This window comes from Patagioenas fasciata, chromosome 1 (assembly GCF_037038585.1).
Source record: "Patagioenas fasciata isolate bPatFas1 chromosome 1, bPatFas1.hap1, whole genome shotgun sequence".
Lineage (NCBI taxonomy): Eukaryota > Metazoa > Chordata > Aves > Columbiformes > Columbidae > Patagioenas > Patagioenas fasciata.
In genome coordinates, this window is record NC_092520.1 from 164,475,373 (window position 1) to 164,493,760 (window position 18,388).

Consider the following 18,388-nt stretch of genomic DNA (forward strand, 5'->3'; position numbering starts at 1 on the left):
ACCAGATGAATTTCCTGCTAATGACACAGCCGTCTGTAGAGGGCAGCTACTCCCATTCCTCCCTGGAAAATCCTCCAGAAAAATACAGCAGTCCTGTCATCAGGGAGCAAACCAAAAACTGGTGTAGGTAGGAAGCATAAATTATCTCAGCCTGAAGACTGTTTTAATCATAAACACTCGGTGTATATGGCTCTTGGGGAAAGAACACTTAACAGCGCCAGCCTGATTAGTGTGGTGGATACTTCTACATACAAAACTACAATCAGCCCTTGAAACTAAGAACAAACTAAAAAATTCATTATTAAATATTCAATTAGGATTCTATTCTGAAATATATATATGTATATATTTCTTTTACCTTATATTTGATCTGACTTAACTGGACAATAAAAGAAATTGGACATAAATATTAAAAACTGAATGCGAAGGCCTTACCATAACATTAACTTGCTACTGTATGTGTTTCACTGCCTGGGTCTCCTTAAAGCACTGTAAACCACATATGTAACTGATTTGGGTTGGCCATTGACCTAAAATATGCTATGTGTTAAAGTACAGTTTTAATTCTTTTAAATGTCAAAAAGGAAAATTATTTCTAGTTTCATGTCAGTATGTCTTTGACTTCTAGATTAGGATGATGTGTCAGCAATGTACTTTCCATCTGCTACAGGCAGTTAATTTAAGTCCTCGTACTCTATTATATCACAGAAGGAAATAAAAGAGTAAAAAATAAAATTTTAAAACAAAACAACAACAAACAAAATAATACAAAAGAACACAGAAACAAACCCCCCAAAAAAAAACACAAAGCAAACCAAACCAACACAACTACCTTGTAGCAAATCATTACTGTCTAACAAAAATAAATCTAGGGACAAAGAGAGAAACTAACGTCACAAAATGAAGAGCTCCCTGCTCAAAGGGATCTGAGGAACACAGTACCCTGCTGCCCTGTCCCAGTCAGCTGTGTGAGATACATTCAGGGCTGGTTTACTGTTCTGTTGCTCAGAAAGCATTATCTCCATGTCTGAATTTCAACAGAACTCCTCTGTGAATCACAGACTTCTAATTAAGCATTGTTGCTGAATGACCTTTGCAAAGGCTTCTTAAAAACCCAAGATAGGATTCATCTTGCCTACCTCTAGCAGTCTAGATGTCAAAACTCGGCACCAAAAGCTCCCTAGGTATAGGTATGTATCTCTAAGAGCAATACCTGTCACTTCTGTTCAGATAAGATTATTTGATCCTTGATGATATCCTCATTGACTGCAGAAAACCTTAAGAACACTAGAGTTGGATTGTTACATTTATATTCTTAAAATAGGACAAATAAAACTAACTTCAGTTTGTTAAAAAACATTTCAGGAATTCCCTGATTGTTGTTTTTACTTCCTACTTCTTACGTCTCGGAATGCCTTTCACTACATGGCAGGGCCAGCAGCTGTAAAACTGTGATCTCTAAAGTACACAAAAATAATAAACAACACTCTTGTAGTTCCCTTATGGTTTTGGGTTTTTTTTCCCAAGTAACACAGAAACAATGAAAAAGTGCATCAGTATCACAGGGCAATCCACATCCATACTGCACCATAGTGTTGTTTTGAAGAGCTCCCATGGAATTAAATCTTCAATGCAGAACACAGCACGTGGCTCCTGTATGCCACGTTTCAACACTTGTACTGTTTATGGGTATTATAGAAGAATTCTCATCCACAGTTCCTGAATGAACATACCTGCATATGTTTCCATAATGCTTGTATTTGTTCACTGCTTCCCAAATTATTAGTGACAGCTACTTCAAAGAGAAATCCTGCTGGTAGCTACGGGATCACTACACTTATTCATGCCCATTTTGTAGTTTCTATCATCTTCAGCGTTGCCTGAAGTCACATCTGATTAAACAGATTAGTCCCTCTCTGTGCACTTCCGTGGACTTCCCAATTAGAAAAACGAGCTGCATGATTTTGTGACACAGGTCACTTCTATCGCTAAAAATTTCAAGCTGCTGCATTGTTCTCAGGAAGAAAAGGGTTTAGTCACTATGGTCACGATAAATATAAGCACAGGACGTAAATGAAAAGGTCAGACTCCACAATAAAAAGCTGATGGGTCAATTGTTACAGTGCTACTCTGTAAATGAAAGGTTCAACTCCCTTCTCTGCCTGGATGACCTTGAGCCACCCATTGCTGCTCTGTCACTGCCATCCAGTGACACTGAATTAATGTCAGGTTTGACAGGGCAGGAGCGTGGGCTCAGGCAGCAGCCGAGACGCCGGAGCGCACAGGCTTCTCCTGCTGTCCTGGGCGGCTCCTTGCTCATAATCAGCAAAGCACAGCGTGAAGAAATGCGTAATTTTAACTTCTTCCTCTTCAGAACTCTTACATCAAGAATTAACTTCTAGTGGGGAGAAAAATGTCTGTGAGAAGCTGGGCTTGGTCATCGCCTCTTTTTGTCTCCAAATCAAACGAAGCAATGGAGGAGAAAAAGTGACGGGGAGGAACGAGAGGAATACTGCACTGGTTTCTGATCCAGTGCTCTGCCTGGTGAGGTTTGCTGAAGCACTGGGGAGAAAGGGGGGCACTTTCAGACAAACCTGGTCTGTTTCATATTAGCTACCACCAAGATCACGGAATAAAAAGACTAAAGAAAAGGGCAACAATTACAGTCAGAATGAGGTAAGATTTAATTTTCATTACCAATACTGTGGAACAGATACTACGAATCCCAAATTTCTCTCAGAATTCTAATTCTTAAAACCAGAGAATAATGCCAGTAAAAAGAGAGATTTCAGAGCAGAATTCTGTTCTTTGCACTAATTAACCACTGAGACTTCTCGTTGCTAAGGAGGAATGATACAAAACCACTAAATTACTTGAGTGTACTAAGAATGCTAACTGGTTACATGATACACATGTATGTTTAGAGTCAATTCGCAAAACAACTTATACAGGAAAATTATATCATAAGTCCTAAAAAAAACCCCAAACTCACAAAGATTAACTTACTAGTGCATTTTACCTACCCTGTTCTCCAGGAAGAATCAAGTATATGGAGTATCTTGAAAGTAAAGTTTTCACTCAGTTTAACATTTAACACAAGAAAACCTGGATTTCAAATGCATCATTCAAGCAATCTAAATGCTTTGCAGATAAATCCCTTATCTCCAAGTCCACTGGGATTTAGACTATACCCGTACCTATACTGACATCAGTAATCCAGAATGGCTGCTGACCAATGGAATAACTGGTGTAAGATAAACAGTTTTCTGAACTTTTCCAGCCAGCTGATTTCCTAGCAAACATCTGCCTAGCAGGTTTATAAAGGAACTGATGTCAAACTGAGAAGATATCTTCTTAAGATGACAATTCAGAGTACTTGCATCTATAATTTCCTTAACGAAAGACAATGAAAGATCATACAGAGTAAAAGACAGACATAAACAAAAAATCGAAGCACTTCAATCGTGTATTAACAATGGAAATAGTTTCACGTTATTCACAAGTTACATGAAGCTAATGTTTTAAGTCTCTTGCACTAGTGACAGAAAAATAATAATGGCAAATAGTGCAGTTTTCATTTTTTAAATGAGAGCTGACAGCCAAGAATGACAAGAATCGAAAAATACTGTGAATGCCAAAACTTGCTTTCCCACTTTCTGGGCACTTTGCAGATTCTTGCAGCGTTTCAGTGTGGAGCCATTCAAAATTGGCAATTACAGCAATTATCAGAAAAATAACATTGAAGGAAAAGTGTAAAACCAAATAAGCATGTCAAATTCACACTCCCTTTCTCTCCTAGAATGGACCTGCCCAATTCAAGCAAAGCTCCCACATTTTCTGTTGGTGCACTGCCGTTTGACTTGTGTTCAGTTTTTCCTAAATGACTTCACAGCACAAGAATTCAAATCCTTGCAAAAAGCATAAAAAGATGAGGTGGAAGAAGCCTCAGGATATTGACACAAGAAACACACTAGCTAACTCACACTCCTAAACTATTCCTCATTTAACAGCACTTGTCACACAATTCAAAACTGTTTTATTTTTCTCATGTATTTCAAATAAGGCATTTTTTTGCAGTTGACATCAACTTCTAAATGAGATAATACTGTAAGTAACTTAATACTGCATTGTCCAGTGAAATTTATTCCAAGACATTCCTTACTTTGACACCTAAATAGACTTTATTATATGCAGAAAAAAGCTCAGTATTATTTCTTGGCTGCCAAAGTAGACTGAGGCAAAAGCATAATAGTATTCTCCTGTATAAACTTAAGGAAAACAGTTAACTTGCTTTATTGCAAACTTTCAGTTTTACTAAGAATGCCTTCATTTTATTAGGCCAAAGATCAACAATTCCATCTCCATAACAAGATTTAGAATAATTATTTTTCTAAAGATGCTCCAAAGAACAAAAATAAGAAACCTCATGTACTCAGCATATCAAAACTTCAACCCATCTACCTGATCCATCATAGCTAGAGTCACACTTAGTTTACAAACAAAATACATCAGCAAAGTATAAATCACACAATCTTTACATTCAAACCATTTTTGGACCTTTGTTAAGTTTTCTTCCTTGTGGAGAATGATAAATAAAAAACATCAAAGTATAGTTTACGTTCTTTGTTTTCACGTGCCAAACCCTACCCAACAGCACACAAAATATACTCCTATCCTTGGCAGTTTATGAGATATCCATTACATTACACATATTATGTATTTTACTCAAGTAAGCATAATTTAGTAGTCATACTTGCAGAAGTGTTAGAGCTACAAAGTAAATGCTCCCCACTATGTAGATTCATGTTCAGTTGGTACTAGGCCCTAATGATTTGGAATTCAGGATATTTTTAAAGTACCAGATCTCTCTCACTCTCAGCATACAATACATATTTTCGGGATTAATATCCTCCACTATTGGATTGATGACATAAATGAAGTCAGTGACAAAAGTCATAAAGAAGCAAAAAGACATTATTTATTGAAAGTCATTTAACAAAATGTCCACAGGTAACTCGAAATCTGTAATTAAGATGTATGCAGATGTTTATGTATTTTGCTGTATTTTCTGTAGAAGAAACTCCATTTGTAAGTTTAGATTTGGCTGTCCTCTTTTTGTCTTCTTACTGAATATTTTATAAGCTTCCATTTTCTTTTGCTTGTACAACCGCTGAGCTTCTTCCCTTAGTTGTTTTCTTTTTTCTGCTTCCTGAAATTAAACAAATAGATATGATTATGAAATAATTACACACTTCATACAACTATGAAGCCATCTATAAGCAGCAGAACTTCTTTTTGTAAAGATACTTGCAATTAGGTATTGTACTGACACTAGGAACACCATTACTCCTAAAAACTTAGTCAGGACTCTCTTTCAGCAATCAAAACATATTATATTGCCTAAAGCTCCAAGAGAAGAGCCAAGTTTTCCTAAGAATTAACACCTCGCTATAATGTTTGTCACTAAAATGTGTACTACTTCCTTTATGTGAAATGAGCTCCTTGACTTTTTTCCTTAAATGAGTGGCAAAAAATTCTCACTTTCTCCTCGAGTCCAAGAAAGAGAGAAAGAGTTTGATCCAGCGGCTCCCATGTAAATGTTTTGCTAATCCAGATATGCTAACATACTGGTCACATCTGCATGGGACTAGCAGATGGATATGGGATTTATCTGGAGCTGGAAGTTGCACAGGTTTGTGATATGAGGGCAGCATCACAAGCAGCATTACCCAAGGCAACTTAATCAGGACCAAACTATTAGTGACCCATCCTCTTCAAAGCAACACAGATTGATGAGATAAAAAACAGACTAAGAGATAAAAAACAAAACCAAACCTTACCAAATGTTCAACTGTATGAACTTTCCATGTTGAGGGGACAGCACACATGCAACCAAAAGACTAACGGAGGCATTTGCACTATATGGATAATCACCATGATACCATGTTCAAATTTTAATCAAACAGCTTACAGCCCCTTCTCTAGTATTGTAATTTTAGTAAGTAATTTGGGCAAACATCCACAACAAGAAAACTAATTAGCTTGATTCACTTGTATTATGTTCTATCAAAAAATGCAAGACATCACAAATCAGAGTTTATTTGCATAATTTATTATCTGAAATGCTGGGCCATGCTGACCACAAAGGCACCACAAATGTTTCTGCAGAATGTCCAGAGAGAGGATAATTTATCAATTATGTTCTTGTTTCCATGGCATGGATAGCTTCTATGATGTACAAAAATTAGTAAGAATACTCCATAATGTAGAAAATAAAATTAACCAGAAATAACATAAGAAAATAAGTAAAAATAAGTAGAAAGCAGGGGGGAGAAAAAAAGCCTACAAAGATAACATCTCTCTGTTCAGAATGCTTCACTTGTTTTACCATAATGATAATTATTATAATCCATCCCTTTTTTGTTCTTTTTGAGTGTTTTATGTTTGTTTTTTGTTTTGGTTTTGTTTTTTGTGGTTGTTGGTTTTTATTTGTTTTTTTTTTTTTTTTTTTTTTTAAATCAGAGTAGCATCAACTCTAACCTACCTGTAATTCACTTCCTATCACAGAATCACAGAATGTCAAGGATTGGAAGGGACCTTCAAAGATCATTTAGTCCAATCCCCCTGCCAGAGGAGGAACACTTAGATGAGGTTACACAGAAAGGTGTCCAGGCAGGTTTTGAATGTCTCCAAAGAAGATTCCACAACCTCTCTGGGCAGCCTGTTCCAGTGCTCTGTCACCTTCACTGTGAAGACATTTCTTCTCATATTTAAGGGCAATCTCCCATGTTCCAGTTTGCACACAATGCCCCTTGTCCTATCACTGGTTGTCACCAAGAAGAGCCTGGCTCCATCCTCGTGACACTCACCCTTTACATATTTATAAATATTAATTAGGTCACCCCTTAGTCTCCTCCAAGCTGAAGAGCCCCAGTTCCCTCAGCCTTTCCTCATAAGGGAGATGCTCCACTCTCTTAATCATCTTGGTTGCCCTGCGCTGGACTCTCTCCAGCAGCTCCCTGTCCTTCTTGAACTGAGGGGCCCAGAACTGGACACAATATTCCAGATGTGGTCTCACCAGGGCAGAGTAGAGGGGAAGGAGAACCTCCCTCGACCTACTGACCACCCCCCTTGTAATACACCCCAGGATGCCATTGGCCTTCTTGGCCACAAGGGCACAGTGCTGGCTCATGGTCATCCTGCTGCCCACCAGGATCCCCAGGTCCCTTTCCCCTACACTGCTCTCTAAGACATCGTTCCCCAACTTATACTGGAACCTGGGGTTGTTCCTACCCAGATGCAAGACTCTACACTTGCCCTTGTTATATTTCATTAAATTTTTCCCTGACCAACTCTCCAGCCTGTCCAGGTCTCGCTGGATGGCAGCACAACCTTCTGGCGTGTCAGCCACTCCTCCCAGCTTGGTGTAATCAGCAAACTTCAATATATTCATCAATGACTTGGATGAGGGAATAGAGTGCACTGTCAGGAATAACACTGGTCCCAATACCGATCCTTGAGCAACTCCATTAGATACAGGCCTCCAACTGGACTCCGCCCCATTGACCACAACTCTCTGGCTTCTTTCCTTCAGCCAGCTCACAGTCCACCTCACTACCTGATCGTACGTAATAATATTATTGCTGCTCAGCGTACTGTTGCAAACATCCATTTAAGCTACCAACCAAAAGCTTACTTAACGCAAGAACATTCATCTTAGGCAGTTGTTACTTAACATTTGTATTTTTTCTGATCTCTACTAAATCCTAGTTTTTTTATACAGTCTGGAGGCCAAAACTGTGCCTTTAAGCTTATTTCTTTACCCAAAATAAATAACAGCAAATCCAGTGTTTGCTAACATATATGAGGGTAAGGTAGGTCACCATCATACCAGTATTCCACATGAATGATTACTGTTATTGTGGCACTGAGCTACTGCTCATTTTGCCTAAATATCTTCAATAAGGCCAAAGATGTTAATACCTCCCTTCAGGCAACTTTTACATGCTGCTAAACGAAAAATCCTTGCAGTCTTGCTGGGTTATTGTTTGTTTCTATTTCCTCTAAATAAGATGGCCATTACATCCATTTCTGTTAGTATGATCTGTATCTAATATTCAAAAAAGAAGCTCCCAGATGAACAACAATGTAACCCACCCAGAATCATGGATCAGCTTCCATACCAAAGAAAAAAATATGTTTTATCCAGCTGTAAGTTTATGCAATATTTATACAGTAGTTAGTGAAATCTAGTCTGTCAGCAGCAAGTTACACAATTTTTACAATGTTATGTGTGTAATTTTACAATGCAACGAACAATGCGTTGAGAGATAAAATTACTTAAATCAGGATGTTTTAAGTGAATACCTCAACTGAGTTATTTAACAATTATAATATTAGGATACACTCTATAAGAAGAAGTCCATTTAAATTAGAACATGGGAAAAATTACTAAAGATTTTGGTCATGGATACATTTAATTGTTTCAATGTTGGTCAAAGCAGATAAAAGGTAAAATGAAGACTGCATTATGGTACCATCATAAGAAATGGGATGTATATTTCATTTTTCATCACAAGATGATGGTATTGTTATTCCTTCCTCCTCTACAATATTTAAGAAGTCTAGTATAATCCACTGGGATCAAGCTTGAAGCTTTTCTTGATGTACCAACATAAAAAAATCCCACTGCAAACCAAAACAGTAAGAATAAAGAAAATGATAAGTCTGAATACCTGCATGTCTGAATATCACTGTCAAGTTGAAAAAGAATAACCAACACCTGTGTTCCTCTCCTATGGTCCTATTTGAGACTGACAGATAAAAATGATATTAATCTAGTCTTCATCTACAATCAAGAAAGATCTCCATTTAAGATTTACCTCTTTCTTTCTAGCACGCTCAGCCTGTATTTTCTCATACTCTTCTTTTGCCTTCTGATTGGACGTTTTCTTCTTAGACCTCCCTTCAGTCATAACCGACCTGTAAGAAAAAGTATATGTACTTCAGATATGGACTGTCATCAAGCCAACATAACCATCCATCCCTCAGTCACTGCAGAATCAGAGCACAGTCTTCCACTCTTCTGCTATTTTTCATATATTTGTGGAAGTTAATTAGAAATACAGATTTCAAAAGGCTCGTCCTTCTGCATTGAATGGATACCTATTTGCACCACTCTCACACGATAGCCAACACCATCACACATAATGTAGTGAGCAGCTCGCATGAAAACATAGCAAACTAAACTCCTCCAATGCTGAGCATACTGAAGACCGGACTGTACACAACTTTCAGCAACATATACACCTTATCTTCTGGATCTTCACATGGATGATGTTTCATGAAGTTTAAAGAATGTCTAAAAGAGGTTTTTTCCCCACCATCTGAGCTCTTCAGAGCTAGAAAAACTGAACCACTAGCTTAGAGCTGTATTATCTCTTTCTAGTTCTGACATATGGATGCAACTGCAGAGACAGGAAGGCAGGCAGCTGTTAGCAGACTGCCTGCCAGAGAAGTCAGCCTGACACAGCAAGGTGAAAAAGGAGAGGAGTAACAAAGCCTTTCCAAAAGTTTCTTCTTGAAGGAAAGCGAATATTACTGTCCTTAATGTTTTGAAATTAGGAACTGAAATGATGTTCTTTCCAAATTTCAGTATAAAAAACTGCCCAGTTATCTTTCACCACAAAACCAGTGTAAGAACATGAGTGCCATTTACTGTCACACTACTTTGAGTGGATTTTTCTGGTTATTTAGCTCTAAATTACTGTTTTTTCTGATTCACGATAAAGCCATTACATAAACAGTGTGGTAGCAAAAACACTCCACATTTCAAAAATATAAGCCTTGCTATATATTTGACAACTCTTCACAAAATAAGTTTCTGATTACCCTATAAACCACACTACAAAAAGTTGAAAACTAGCCATCATCATCTGGGAGATTTCAAACAGATGATCAAAAAGGAAAGATAAGGTATTTGCTCATACTTTCATTCAGAAACACTACTCTTTTATGGAAAAAAAAAAAATCTTTATTCTCATCTCCATCTTGTGGCAATACTGTGTAATGACACACTGTCTCAAGTACAAAACTACTTCAATTGCAATGCATGCTAAAAAGAGAATTATCTAACCAAAAACTTGTTTTACATTGCCATACAACACTGAAGTGCATCTACACATCACACCACCTCACGGATTACCAGTCACATTTTTGCAGAGTTACTAATTCTGGGTAACAATCACAATGACCATAGTTTAAACAAAATTAAAACCCCTTTGGTTTAAAGGAAAACATCAGTCCTATTTCAGACATCCCCATGAATTAGCTGCCTATTGCAGACAAAACTCTACTCTTCTCCCAGTGGTGGGCTTAGACCTGACTGCCTTTCCCCATCTCCTGAGTGTTCTTCCCAGGAAAGTTTAGATATAGACACACCGTGGAATTCAAAGACGTGTGACACTCCTTCTACTGAGGATGAAAGGGCATTATCTCAAATCATCGTACTTGAATGCTCTTTAAAAAACTCTGCCATGACAGTGTCAGACCTGAGTAACTAGGCTTTTCATTTTACTGACATACCTAACCAAAATTTCAGGAGGAATTACTGTCACATAAGGAAAAAATGGTTTCAGTTGTCTGACATTTGTTAGACCACTAGTGAGACTCGATTTAACTTCTTACAGTTATTACAATCAAATTCAAAACAAACAAAAAAAACCCAAACACCATCAGCAAACTATTGCAACATTTCTATTACTATTACTTTGATCAAGAACACTTCACTGACATAGAATTTCATTTTTTTTTAAAGTTCATCGTTAAAATTCCCCCCAAACTAGCCATACTACAAAAAGGTAACTGCACACAGTATCACTCATTCCAGTAGAAAAAAGTGAGATAAAACAATACCTTGTCAAACTGGGAACAGAAAGATAATGCACAAAATGTTTCTAAACAGTGACATTAATTTAAAAATACTGGAATTCACTCAAAGGAACACTCTGTAGACTCAAAAGCATACTACCTGAAAAACAGGTTTTTCTCTGTACAAATGTGGTAAGAAACTCGTCAAACACTCTTGGGCTGAAGCCCATCCTTAAAGTAGGATAGTAACTGTCATATTATTTAATGGAATCAAGCCCTAAACATTACCAATTTTGCTTTCTGATTTTGATGCAACACAACAAAGCTGTGTGTTTACATTTTTTAACAATTAGGAAAAACATTTAAGAACTAATGGTATAGGTTAGTAAAGGAAATCACCAAACTGAAGTCCATGTAAAGTATAAGAGCTCAAACATTTCTTTAATGATGGAAACAATTACTTGTTTTTCAAAACCTATTTCAAAAACTTACTCCTCTGCTTTACTAAGCTTTTCTTCTGACAAAACTTCAGCATCTGGAGCCCTGCGCCGTTTCTGCCGTTTCTTAAGCATTTCTTCCTCAGCCAGATAAAGATGCTTCAAGTGCTCTGGATAAGTATCAGTAAACTGATTATCCTCTTGTGAAGGGACTTTTCTTTTTTTCAGTAATTTCCTGTATTGTCTTTCAATCTGTTGTTTTCTCCGAAATGCAAATCCTCGTCCTGAAAACATAGGGAAAAACGTTAAACACACCTGCACTGAAGTAGTACCAAAATGTTGCCAGGACCATTTCAATCCATTTTCTCTCCAAAATAAAAACAAACACTAGTTGTGCTAGTTTTAATAAGGGTCAGTCAAAAACTCAAGGAAAAAACATTGTTATAAATCTGCTCCCGACCGTCGCATTCCAGCTTGTACAGATTTCCTGACAATTATCACCTAAACCCTTAAGAGAACAGGTCATTGCAAACATGCTACTTAATGCACACTCAACATTATACACCTTTGTCAATGCCTTTCAAATCCAGTCAAAAGACGTACTAACATTTCACTTCTCTCCTACTTTTAACAGCTTCATAAGCAACATCAAAATAGATTCCTGAATACAGTCTAAAGAAGACAGTGATAACAGTAGTACCGGTTGCTTAAGTATTCTGTAGCTGCAGTGACACAGGAAAGACTCGCTAAACTGCTCTATTATACTATACAATTATTCGACTATAGCTTTTCACACAAATAGTATTTTTATTGCTACTACCTTCTTCCTCCACCTCTCCAAGAAGAGCTTTTCTAGAACTTCAGAAGTATACTACACCATAGAATGATTCAGCCTTAAAGAAAACACCAAATAATGGTTGTTTCAGCCTCAGTCATTATATAACAGCTTATCACAAAATCACAGAATGTTAGGGATTGGAAGGGACCACGAAAGATCATCGAGTCCAATCCCTCTGCCAGAGGAGGAACACTTAAATGTATTCCAGTTTGTACCCGTTTCCCCTTGTCCTATCACTGGTTGTCACCGAGAAGAGCTGTCACTACATTAAACTGTCACTACCTGGCCTGAGCACGCCACCAAAGAGCAGTCTCTGCAATGTCGAGGTCCGGGAGCTGCAGCTGGACACAGGCTGCCACCAACCAACCCTGCAGCCATCGACCCTGACCTGCCACAGAGCCACTTTGACAATAACAGACCACTTTATAGACTGAGGCATAGGAGGTTCCATCCGAATACGAGGAGAAACTTCTTTACTTTGAGAGTGCCAAAGCACTGCAACAGGCTGCCCAGAGAGGTTGTGGAGTCTCCTTCCCCGGAGACATTCAAGACCTGCCTGGACACATGCCTGTGCAATCTGCTCTGGTGAACATGATTTATTTAGCAGTTGTGTTGACCTAGACGATCTCCAGGGGTCCTGTCCAACCCCAACCACTCTGTAACTCTATGAGTGTTTAACTACTCCTCAGGCAGCTGGCAGGAAGGATCTCCAGGCGACACGTAGCCCCGCACTAAGGCAGCAGGTCTGGCCCCAGCCGGGCAGCCAGAGCGGAGCCACCTGAGCGGCCGCTGAGAGCCCGAGGGCCGGGCCGGGCCGGGCCTTCTTCGGCGCCGTCTCTCCCACCACGACGCCACCTCAGCCCCGCTGGGTCCATTCGCAACTTCCTCCGCCCGACTCACCCTCCTGCAGGCTGCCTACGACGTTGCGCAGCAAGAAGGGCCTCCACGGCCGCTTTCGGCGGGGACCGCGGCCCGTGGCAGACACATCTTCCGCTGCCGGTCCCGGCCCGTCCCGCCGCGCCGCCGCCATCGCTCTCCCGTCGCCGCGCAGCGAGTCAACGTCACCGAGCTGCGCCGCTGGCACTCGGCGCTCGATTCACCCGCCTTCGTATATGCCGGCGGCAGCCCGGCCGGCAGCCCCGACCAGTCGAGCGCGGAGCCCGGCCCCTCGCGGCGCCATGTCGCGGCCGCCCGGCGCGGTGCCGCCCCAGCTGTCGCCGGCGGCGGCGGCGGGGACACTGCGGCGCGTGGCGCGGTTCCTGGGGCGCGCGCTGCCGCTGTGCCGCGCGCACACGGTGGAGTTCTACACGCGCGGGCTGTGGCAGCGGCTCGTGGCGCCGCCCCCCGCCGCCGTGCTCGAGGCGCTGCGCGCGCGCGGGCCGCTGGCGCTGCGGTGCCCCCTGGCGGAGGCCTCCGGCGCCCCGGCGGCGCTGTGGGGTGAGTCGGGGCGGGGCGAGGGGTCAGGGGCACCACGGGAGGGACCTGAGCGGGGCGGGGGGAGACCCTCCTCATGGCAGCGGCTTCTTTGCTCACTCTGGAGTCCCACTTCCTCTTCACAGAATCACAGAATGGTTGGAGTTAGAAGGGACCTCTGGAGATCATCTAGTCCAACCCATCTGCTAAAGCAAGTTCACCCAGAGCAAATCACACAGGAATGTGTCCAGGGGGGTTTTGAATGTCTCCAGAGAAAGAGACTTCATAACCCCTCTGGGCAGCCTGTTCCAGTGCTCTGTCACCCTCAGAGTAAAGAAGTTTTTCCTCATATTCAGATGGAACCTCCTGTGCTTCAGCTTGTGCCCGTGGCCCCCTGTCCTATTGTCGCCACCACTGAAAGGCGTCTGGTCCCATTCTCTTGACACCCGCCCTTGAGATATTTATAAATATTTATGACATCCCCTCTCAGCCTGTCTTCTCTCTGGTGACCATTGATAGGACACAAGGGAATGGCAGGAAGACGTGCCAGGGGAGGTTTAGGTTGAACATGAGGAAAAGGTTCTTCACCCAGAGGGTGGTGGAGCACTGGAACAGGCTCCCCAGGGAGATGTCACGGCCCCAAGCCTGACAGTGTTCAAGAAGAGATTGGACAACACCCTCAGGCACATGGTGTGAACTGTGGGGTTGTCCTGTGCAGGGACAGGAGTTGGACTCGATCCTTGTGGGTCCCTTCCAACTCAGGACATTCTATGATTCTACGTTTAAAATTATTTTCCTTTAATAAAACGAGAGAATTTCACACCACTTTGCTGAGCTGCTTTTTTTCCCCCTGCGCCTTTACTCGCTGCCTTTCCACAGCCATTCCCATATTCTCATTCCATACGTCTGCTTCAGCTGAAGCCACTTCTTCTTTTTCATGCCTGTGTCTGCCCTCGAAGCGCTCATCTTCTGCAGGGTGACGGGGTGTGTTTGGAACCGTCATGGTTCAGATGAAGTATAGCCATGGTGGGAGGAATTGCACTTCAGGAGGGTCTTGGTACTGACAGCTGTGACAATGGTCTCATTTTATAAATTTTGTCCTGTTCATTTAGAAAGGAAATTAAGCTCCTAACTGTCAAACTCCTTTGCTGTGACTAATTTCTGAAGAGGAGAAGTAAAATTAGCCAAAAAAGACCCCTCCACATGAGTTGGAAAGAGGTAACAGTTAAAAGTCCTCCAAATGTTGAACCTCTGGAAATGTGGAGAACAGCTGGAAAAGGCTTAAACACCACTTTCCTATATGTCTGTAATAATGAATGTCTGGCAAAGGAAGACAGAAAGCAGTTTTATTTCTGACAAGACCTATTTAAGAAGCACTTCATATTTTTAGTTATTTCTGAGTAACTCAGGAGGAAGCCAGCTATGAAACTGTATTACTGAATTTACTGCAGTCCAAGTAGAAGGGAAGCATACCAGCAATATGCGTTCAGGCAGAGCACAGAAATGAAGATAAAGCATCTGAAAGGTACATTATTTGGGGGGACTGAGCCCCAGCAAAGAGATCAGTTTCAAAACTAAAGGTAATATCTCTGAAAAAGGACTTAGCTGAGAAAAATCTGCATCATGCCAAAGCTTATGGAGCGTAGATAGCTCTTGTGTAGCCTTAGCTCTGAAATACTACATGAAATGACATGTGAGACAGAAAAGCTCATTGGGTGTAACAGAAAGGTCCACAAAAAGTATCATATGGAGCTGTATACTTTTTGGCATAGAAGGCAAGCTAAGATAATGATTTGGATTTGAAAGAGATTGAAGAACTGTGAATTGCTACATCATTTGCAACATTTCTTTCTTGGATCTAAAGACCTCCAAAATATTAACTGCAAGACTCATTTTAAAGGGTTGAGATATCTAGGGGAAAAACACACACACACGCACACACACACACACAAAACAAAAAACCAAAAAACACCAAAAAAAACCCCACCAGAATTTATTTGTATATGAAAAAGTGAAAAAGACACTGGATTATCAATTAACTTTGAGAGACAGATGGAAACAAGACAGTGGTCCAGTCAGCAAGCAAAAGTGTTGGGAAGCAGTGAGGAAAGACTTTTAATGTTTTTGACAGGTAATGTCAGAGTCAGAAGAAATTCAGAGCAATGGGACATAAAATTAAATGCAAACAGAGGCTGGAACAAAACTAACTACTAGATGAAGTCATTAAAAAAAAAAAACAAACAAACAAAAAACAGTAAAGAAATATTACCCTGATCTTACCTATTTCTATGGGACACTGAAGTGGTGGCCTGTAGAGTAGAAGGAGAATCAGGAAGGTGGAGTAATGTTTTGTAGATTTTAAAACTGGGAAATCATTTAATGATCTTTATTCAAAATGCATATTACAGAATCTGATACAGAAATTACTGGAACAAAAGACATGATATATGGCTAAAATGAAACGTGTTTTAAAAGGGTATGAAACCTTCGTGCTGTGCCTGAAATATAAGATTTCTCCTTGATTTCTGCAGGGATTATTTCTCCTCACTGAAAAAAAATAAATTAAAAATAATAATAATAATTGTCCTTTCTTTCTAGCCTCAAAATTATAGTATGCAATTTAACATTTGGAAGGTTTTGAGACACGCTCAAAATTTCTCCAGTATCATGACAAAATTGAAGGCACTGTAATGGAATGGGCATCTGCTTGCTGATTTGGTGGTTCCTGCCTGGCTCATTTGACTGCATGGTGTCTGTCCATCCATTCATATGACACAAATGCATTGTATTAATAGTAGGATATGAGTTTCTCACTGGAGATGACTGTGAACATCTACCTATATTTGCAAATTAATGCACTGTTAATCTGTATTAAAGTTAGGATTGAGAAATTTAATATTGTAGCTTGAGTGCATTAGTACAACTTAATAACGTCAGAGATCAGAAACCACTAAAGATCTTGAAACCCAACATAAACAGAAATCACTTTTTCTTATATTCCCCTAAAATATTACATGGATGTGTGCTTGTTCTTCAAAATTATCAGATATGTAAATGTTATTTATATATACCTTGAAATGGATACTAAAAGGCTCCCATAACATGCTGTCATTAGTAGAACTGCCTTTTGTTGGAGTGTGGCTATAAGAATAGATCTGTTTTGTGTGGTCAAATGACATTGTGGTCATGTACCCCAAATACCTCAGTCAAAATATTTGTAAAATGACATTTTGATTTCATATGGCAAAACCTTTGCTTCTTGAGAGTTTGAGAAGTTTTACATTTATACATGCACAATCCCCAAACTATTATGAAATGTTTTCTAGAATCTGTTCTAATAGGGATCCCAAATTGAATGATATGGAAACATAAGCTACTTTCGACAGAATTGATCTGAAAATGTGAAGTTGTCAGTTCATGCTCACATAGTTCTGCAAACTTAAAAATAACATTGTTGCAGATTGGCACAAAGCTGTTATTCTGCACACTATTTTATGTTACTATAGGGGTTTTGACAAATACATATGCTGAACTGCAGTTTTATAAGCCAGCAAGCAAGAAATTACTATTCAGTTGTACAGTATTATATACAATAAGATAAGCATGTTATAGAACATTACACGTTCCGTAAATCAGTTTCAAAGAATATTTTCAGATGCTCCTCAGATGATGTTTCACCATAATGACCATATAAAGGGTGGAATCCTGGTTTTCAGTTGTACCCTACAGAAAAGTTTCAGATCCATTTTTAGATACAGAAAACTGTTTAATGTTTATGTACATCAAAAAGATGACATTTGCCATATTGCGTCTTCTTTATCACGTCATAGCTGTAAATTGGACACAGGCACAGGAAAATCTGTGTTTAAGTATTTTCATATTTTACTGTAAATTAATGTTTATAATATAATTCCAATTTTTTTGCATATGTTTCTTTCCTCTGAAAATTTATTTGCAACTGTATGGACTGACTGGTTAAAAGACAATTCATCTTATGATTTCATCTTATGAGCAGCCAAAGTAGAAATATTTTGAGAAAACTAACATGTTTAATATTAATAGATAATACATAGGCAACTGCCATTCCATAGTTTGAAGTCCTGCTGTGGATTACCTTAATGTTGTTGTTTTTTTTTCTTTTAGTTGGCAACCTGTGACAACAGTTTAAATTTTGTGGGAGTGTTATTACAGATGATATACTCGTGATCTTGCATGAGATCCAACTAGTTCTGCTTGTGTTCTATCAGATAACTGAATTCAGGGTTGTTACAGAATGTGGGTATTACTGCGTTTTATTTAAATGAGATTTGTAAGGAGTGTTAATATCGGTTACTCCATCAGGTGATGAAAAAGTGAAAGCAGGCAAGCTTTGGGTTTACAAGCTTTTAATGAGTTCTGAAAAAGAAACAGAAAAATCTGAATTTCAATAATCAGTCTGTAACCCAGGAAAGTTATGAAGTTTCAAGGTAAGTTGCATTTGTGCGACATAGTGGGATCAGCAGGAAGTAAGGTGAAGATTGGGTTGCTCAATATTGTGGACTCAACAGATATATTATTTTACACCATAAAACCAATTTACTGAGTACACAGTTTTAATATCCAGTAGAGTTCTCAATAGTAGTGAGTCTACCTTGACTTCAGTAAAGCCTTTGACACAGTCTCTCACAGCATCCTCACAGCTAAATTGAGGAGGTGTGGTCTAGACAATAGAGTAGTGAGGTGGGTTGTAAACTGGCTTAAAGAGAGAAGCCAGAGAGTGGTGGTCAATGGTGCGGAGTCCAGTTGGAGGCCAGTGTCTAGTGGAGTGCCTCAGGGGTCAGTACTGGGGCCA

General features: G+C 39.7%; 2 protein-coding genes across 4 annotated transcripts in view; one reads left to right on the forward strand and one right to left on the reverse strand.

Moving 5' to 3' along the window:
* Positions 1-4,019: 4,019 nt before the first annotated feature.
* On the reverse strand, positions 4,020-13,211 carry CCDC59 (coiled-coil domain containing 59). The gene is made up of 4 exons (XM_065829507.2): positions 13,045-13,211; positions 11,362-11,590; positions 8,883-8,982; positions 4,020-5,209 (listed from the first exon to the last, which is right to left on the reverse strand). Exons 1-4 carry the CDS (start codon positions 13,172-13,174, stop codon positions 5,048-5,050), a joined length of 621 nt encoding a protein of 206 aa, XP_065685579.1. The 5' UTR covers positions 13,175-13,211; the 3' UTR covers positions 4,020-5,047.
* Positions 13,212-13,256: 45 nt separating this feature from the next.
* The window catches only part of METTL25 (methyltransferase like 25), a 65,120-nt gene continuing 59,988 nt past the window's right edge, over positions 13,257-18,388 (forward strand). For 2 of the 3 annotated variants that reach the window (XM_065842870.2, XM_071799627.1), the window contains exon 1: positions 13,310-13,581. In XM_065842870.2, coding sequence (XP_065698942.1) covers positions 13,323-13,581 — 259 coding nt within the window. In that variant the 5' untranslated portion in view covers positions 13,310-13,322. Of the gene's footprint in view, positions 13,582-18,388 lie in introns of all 3 variants that reach the window. The other variant, XM_065842860.2, reaches the window with a different exon arrangement.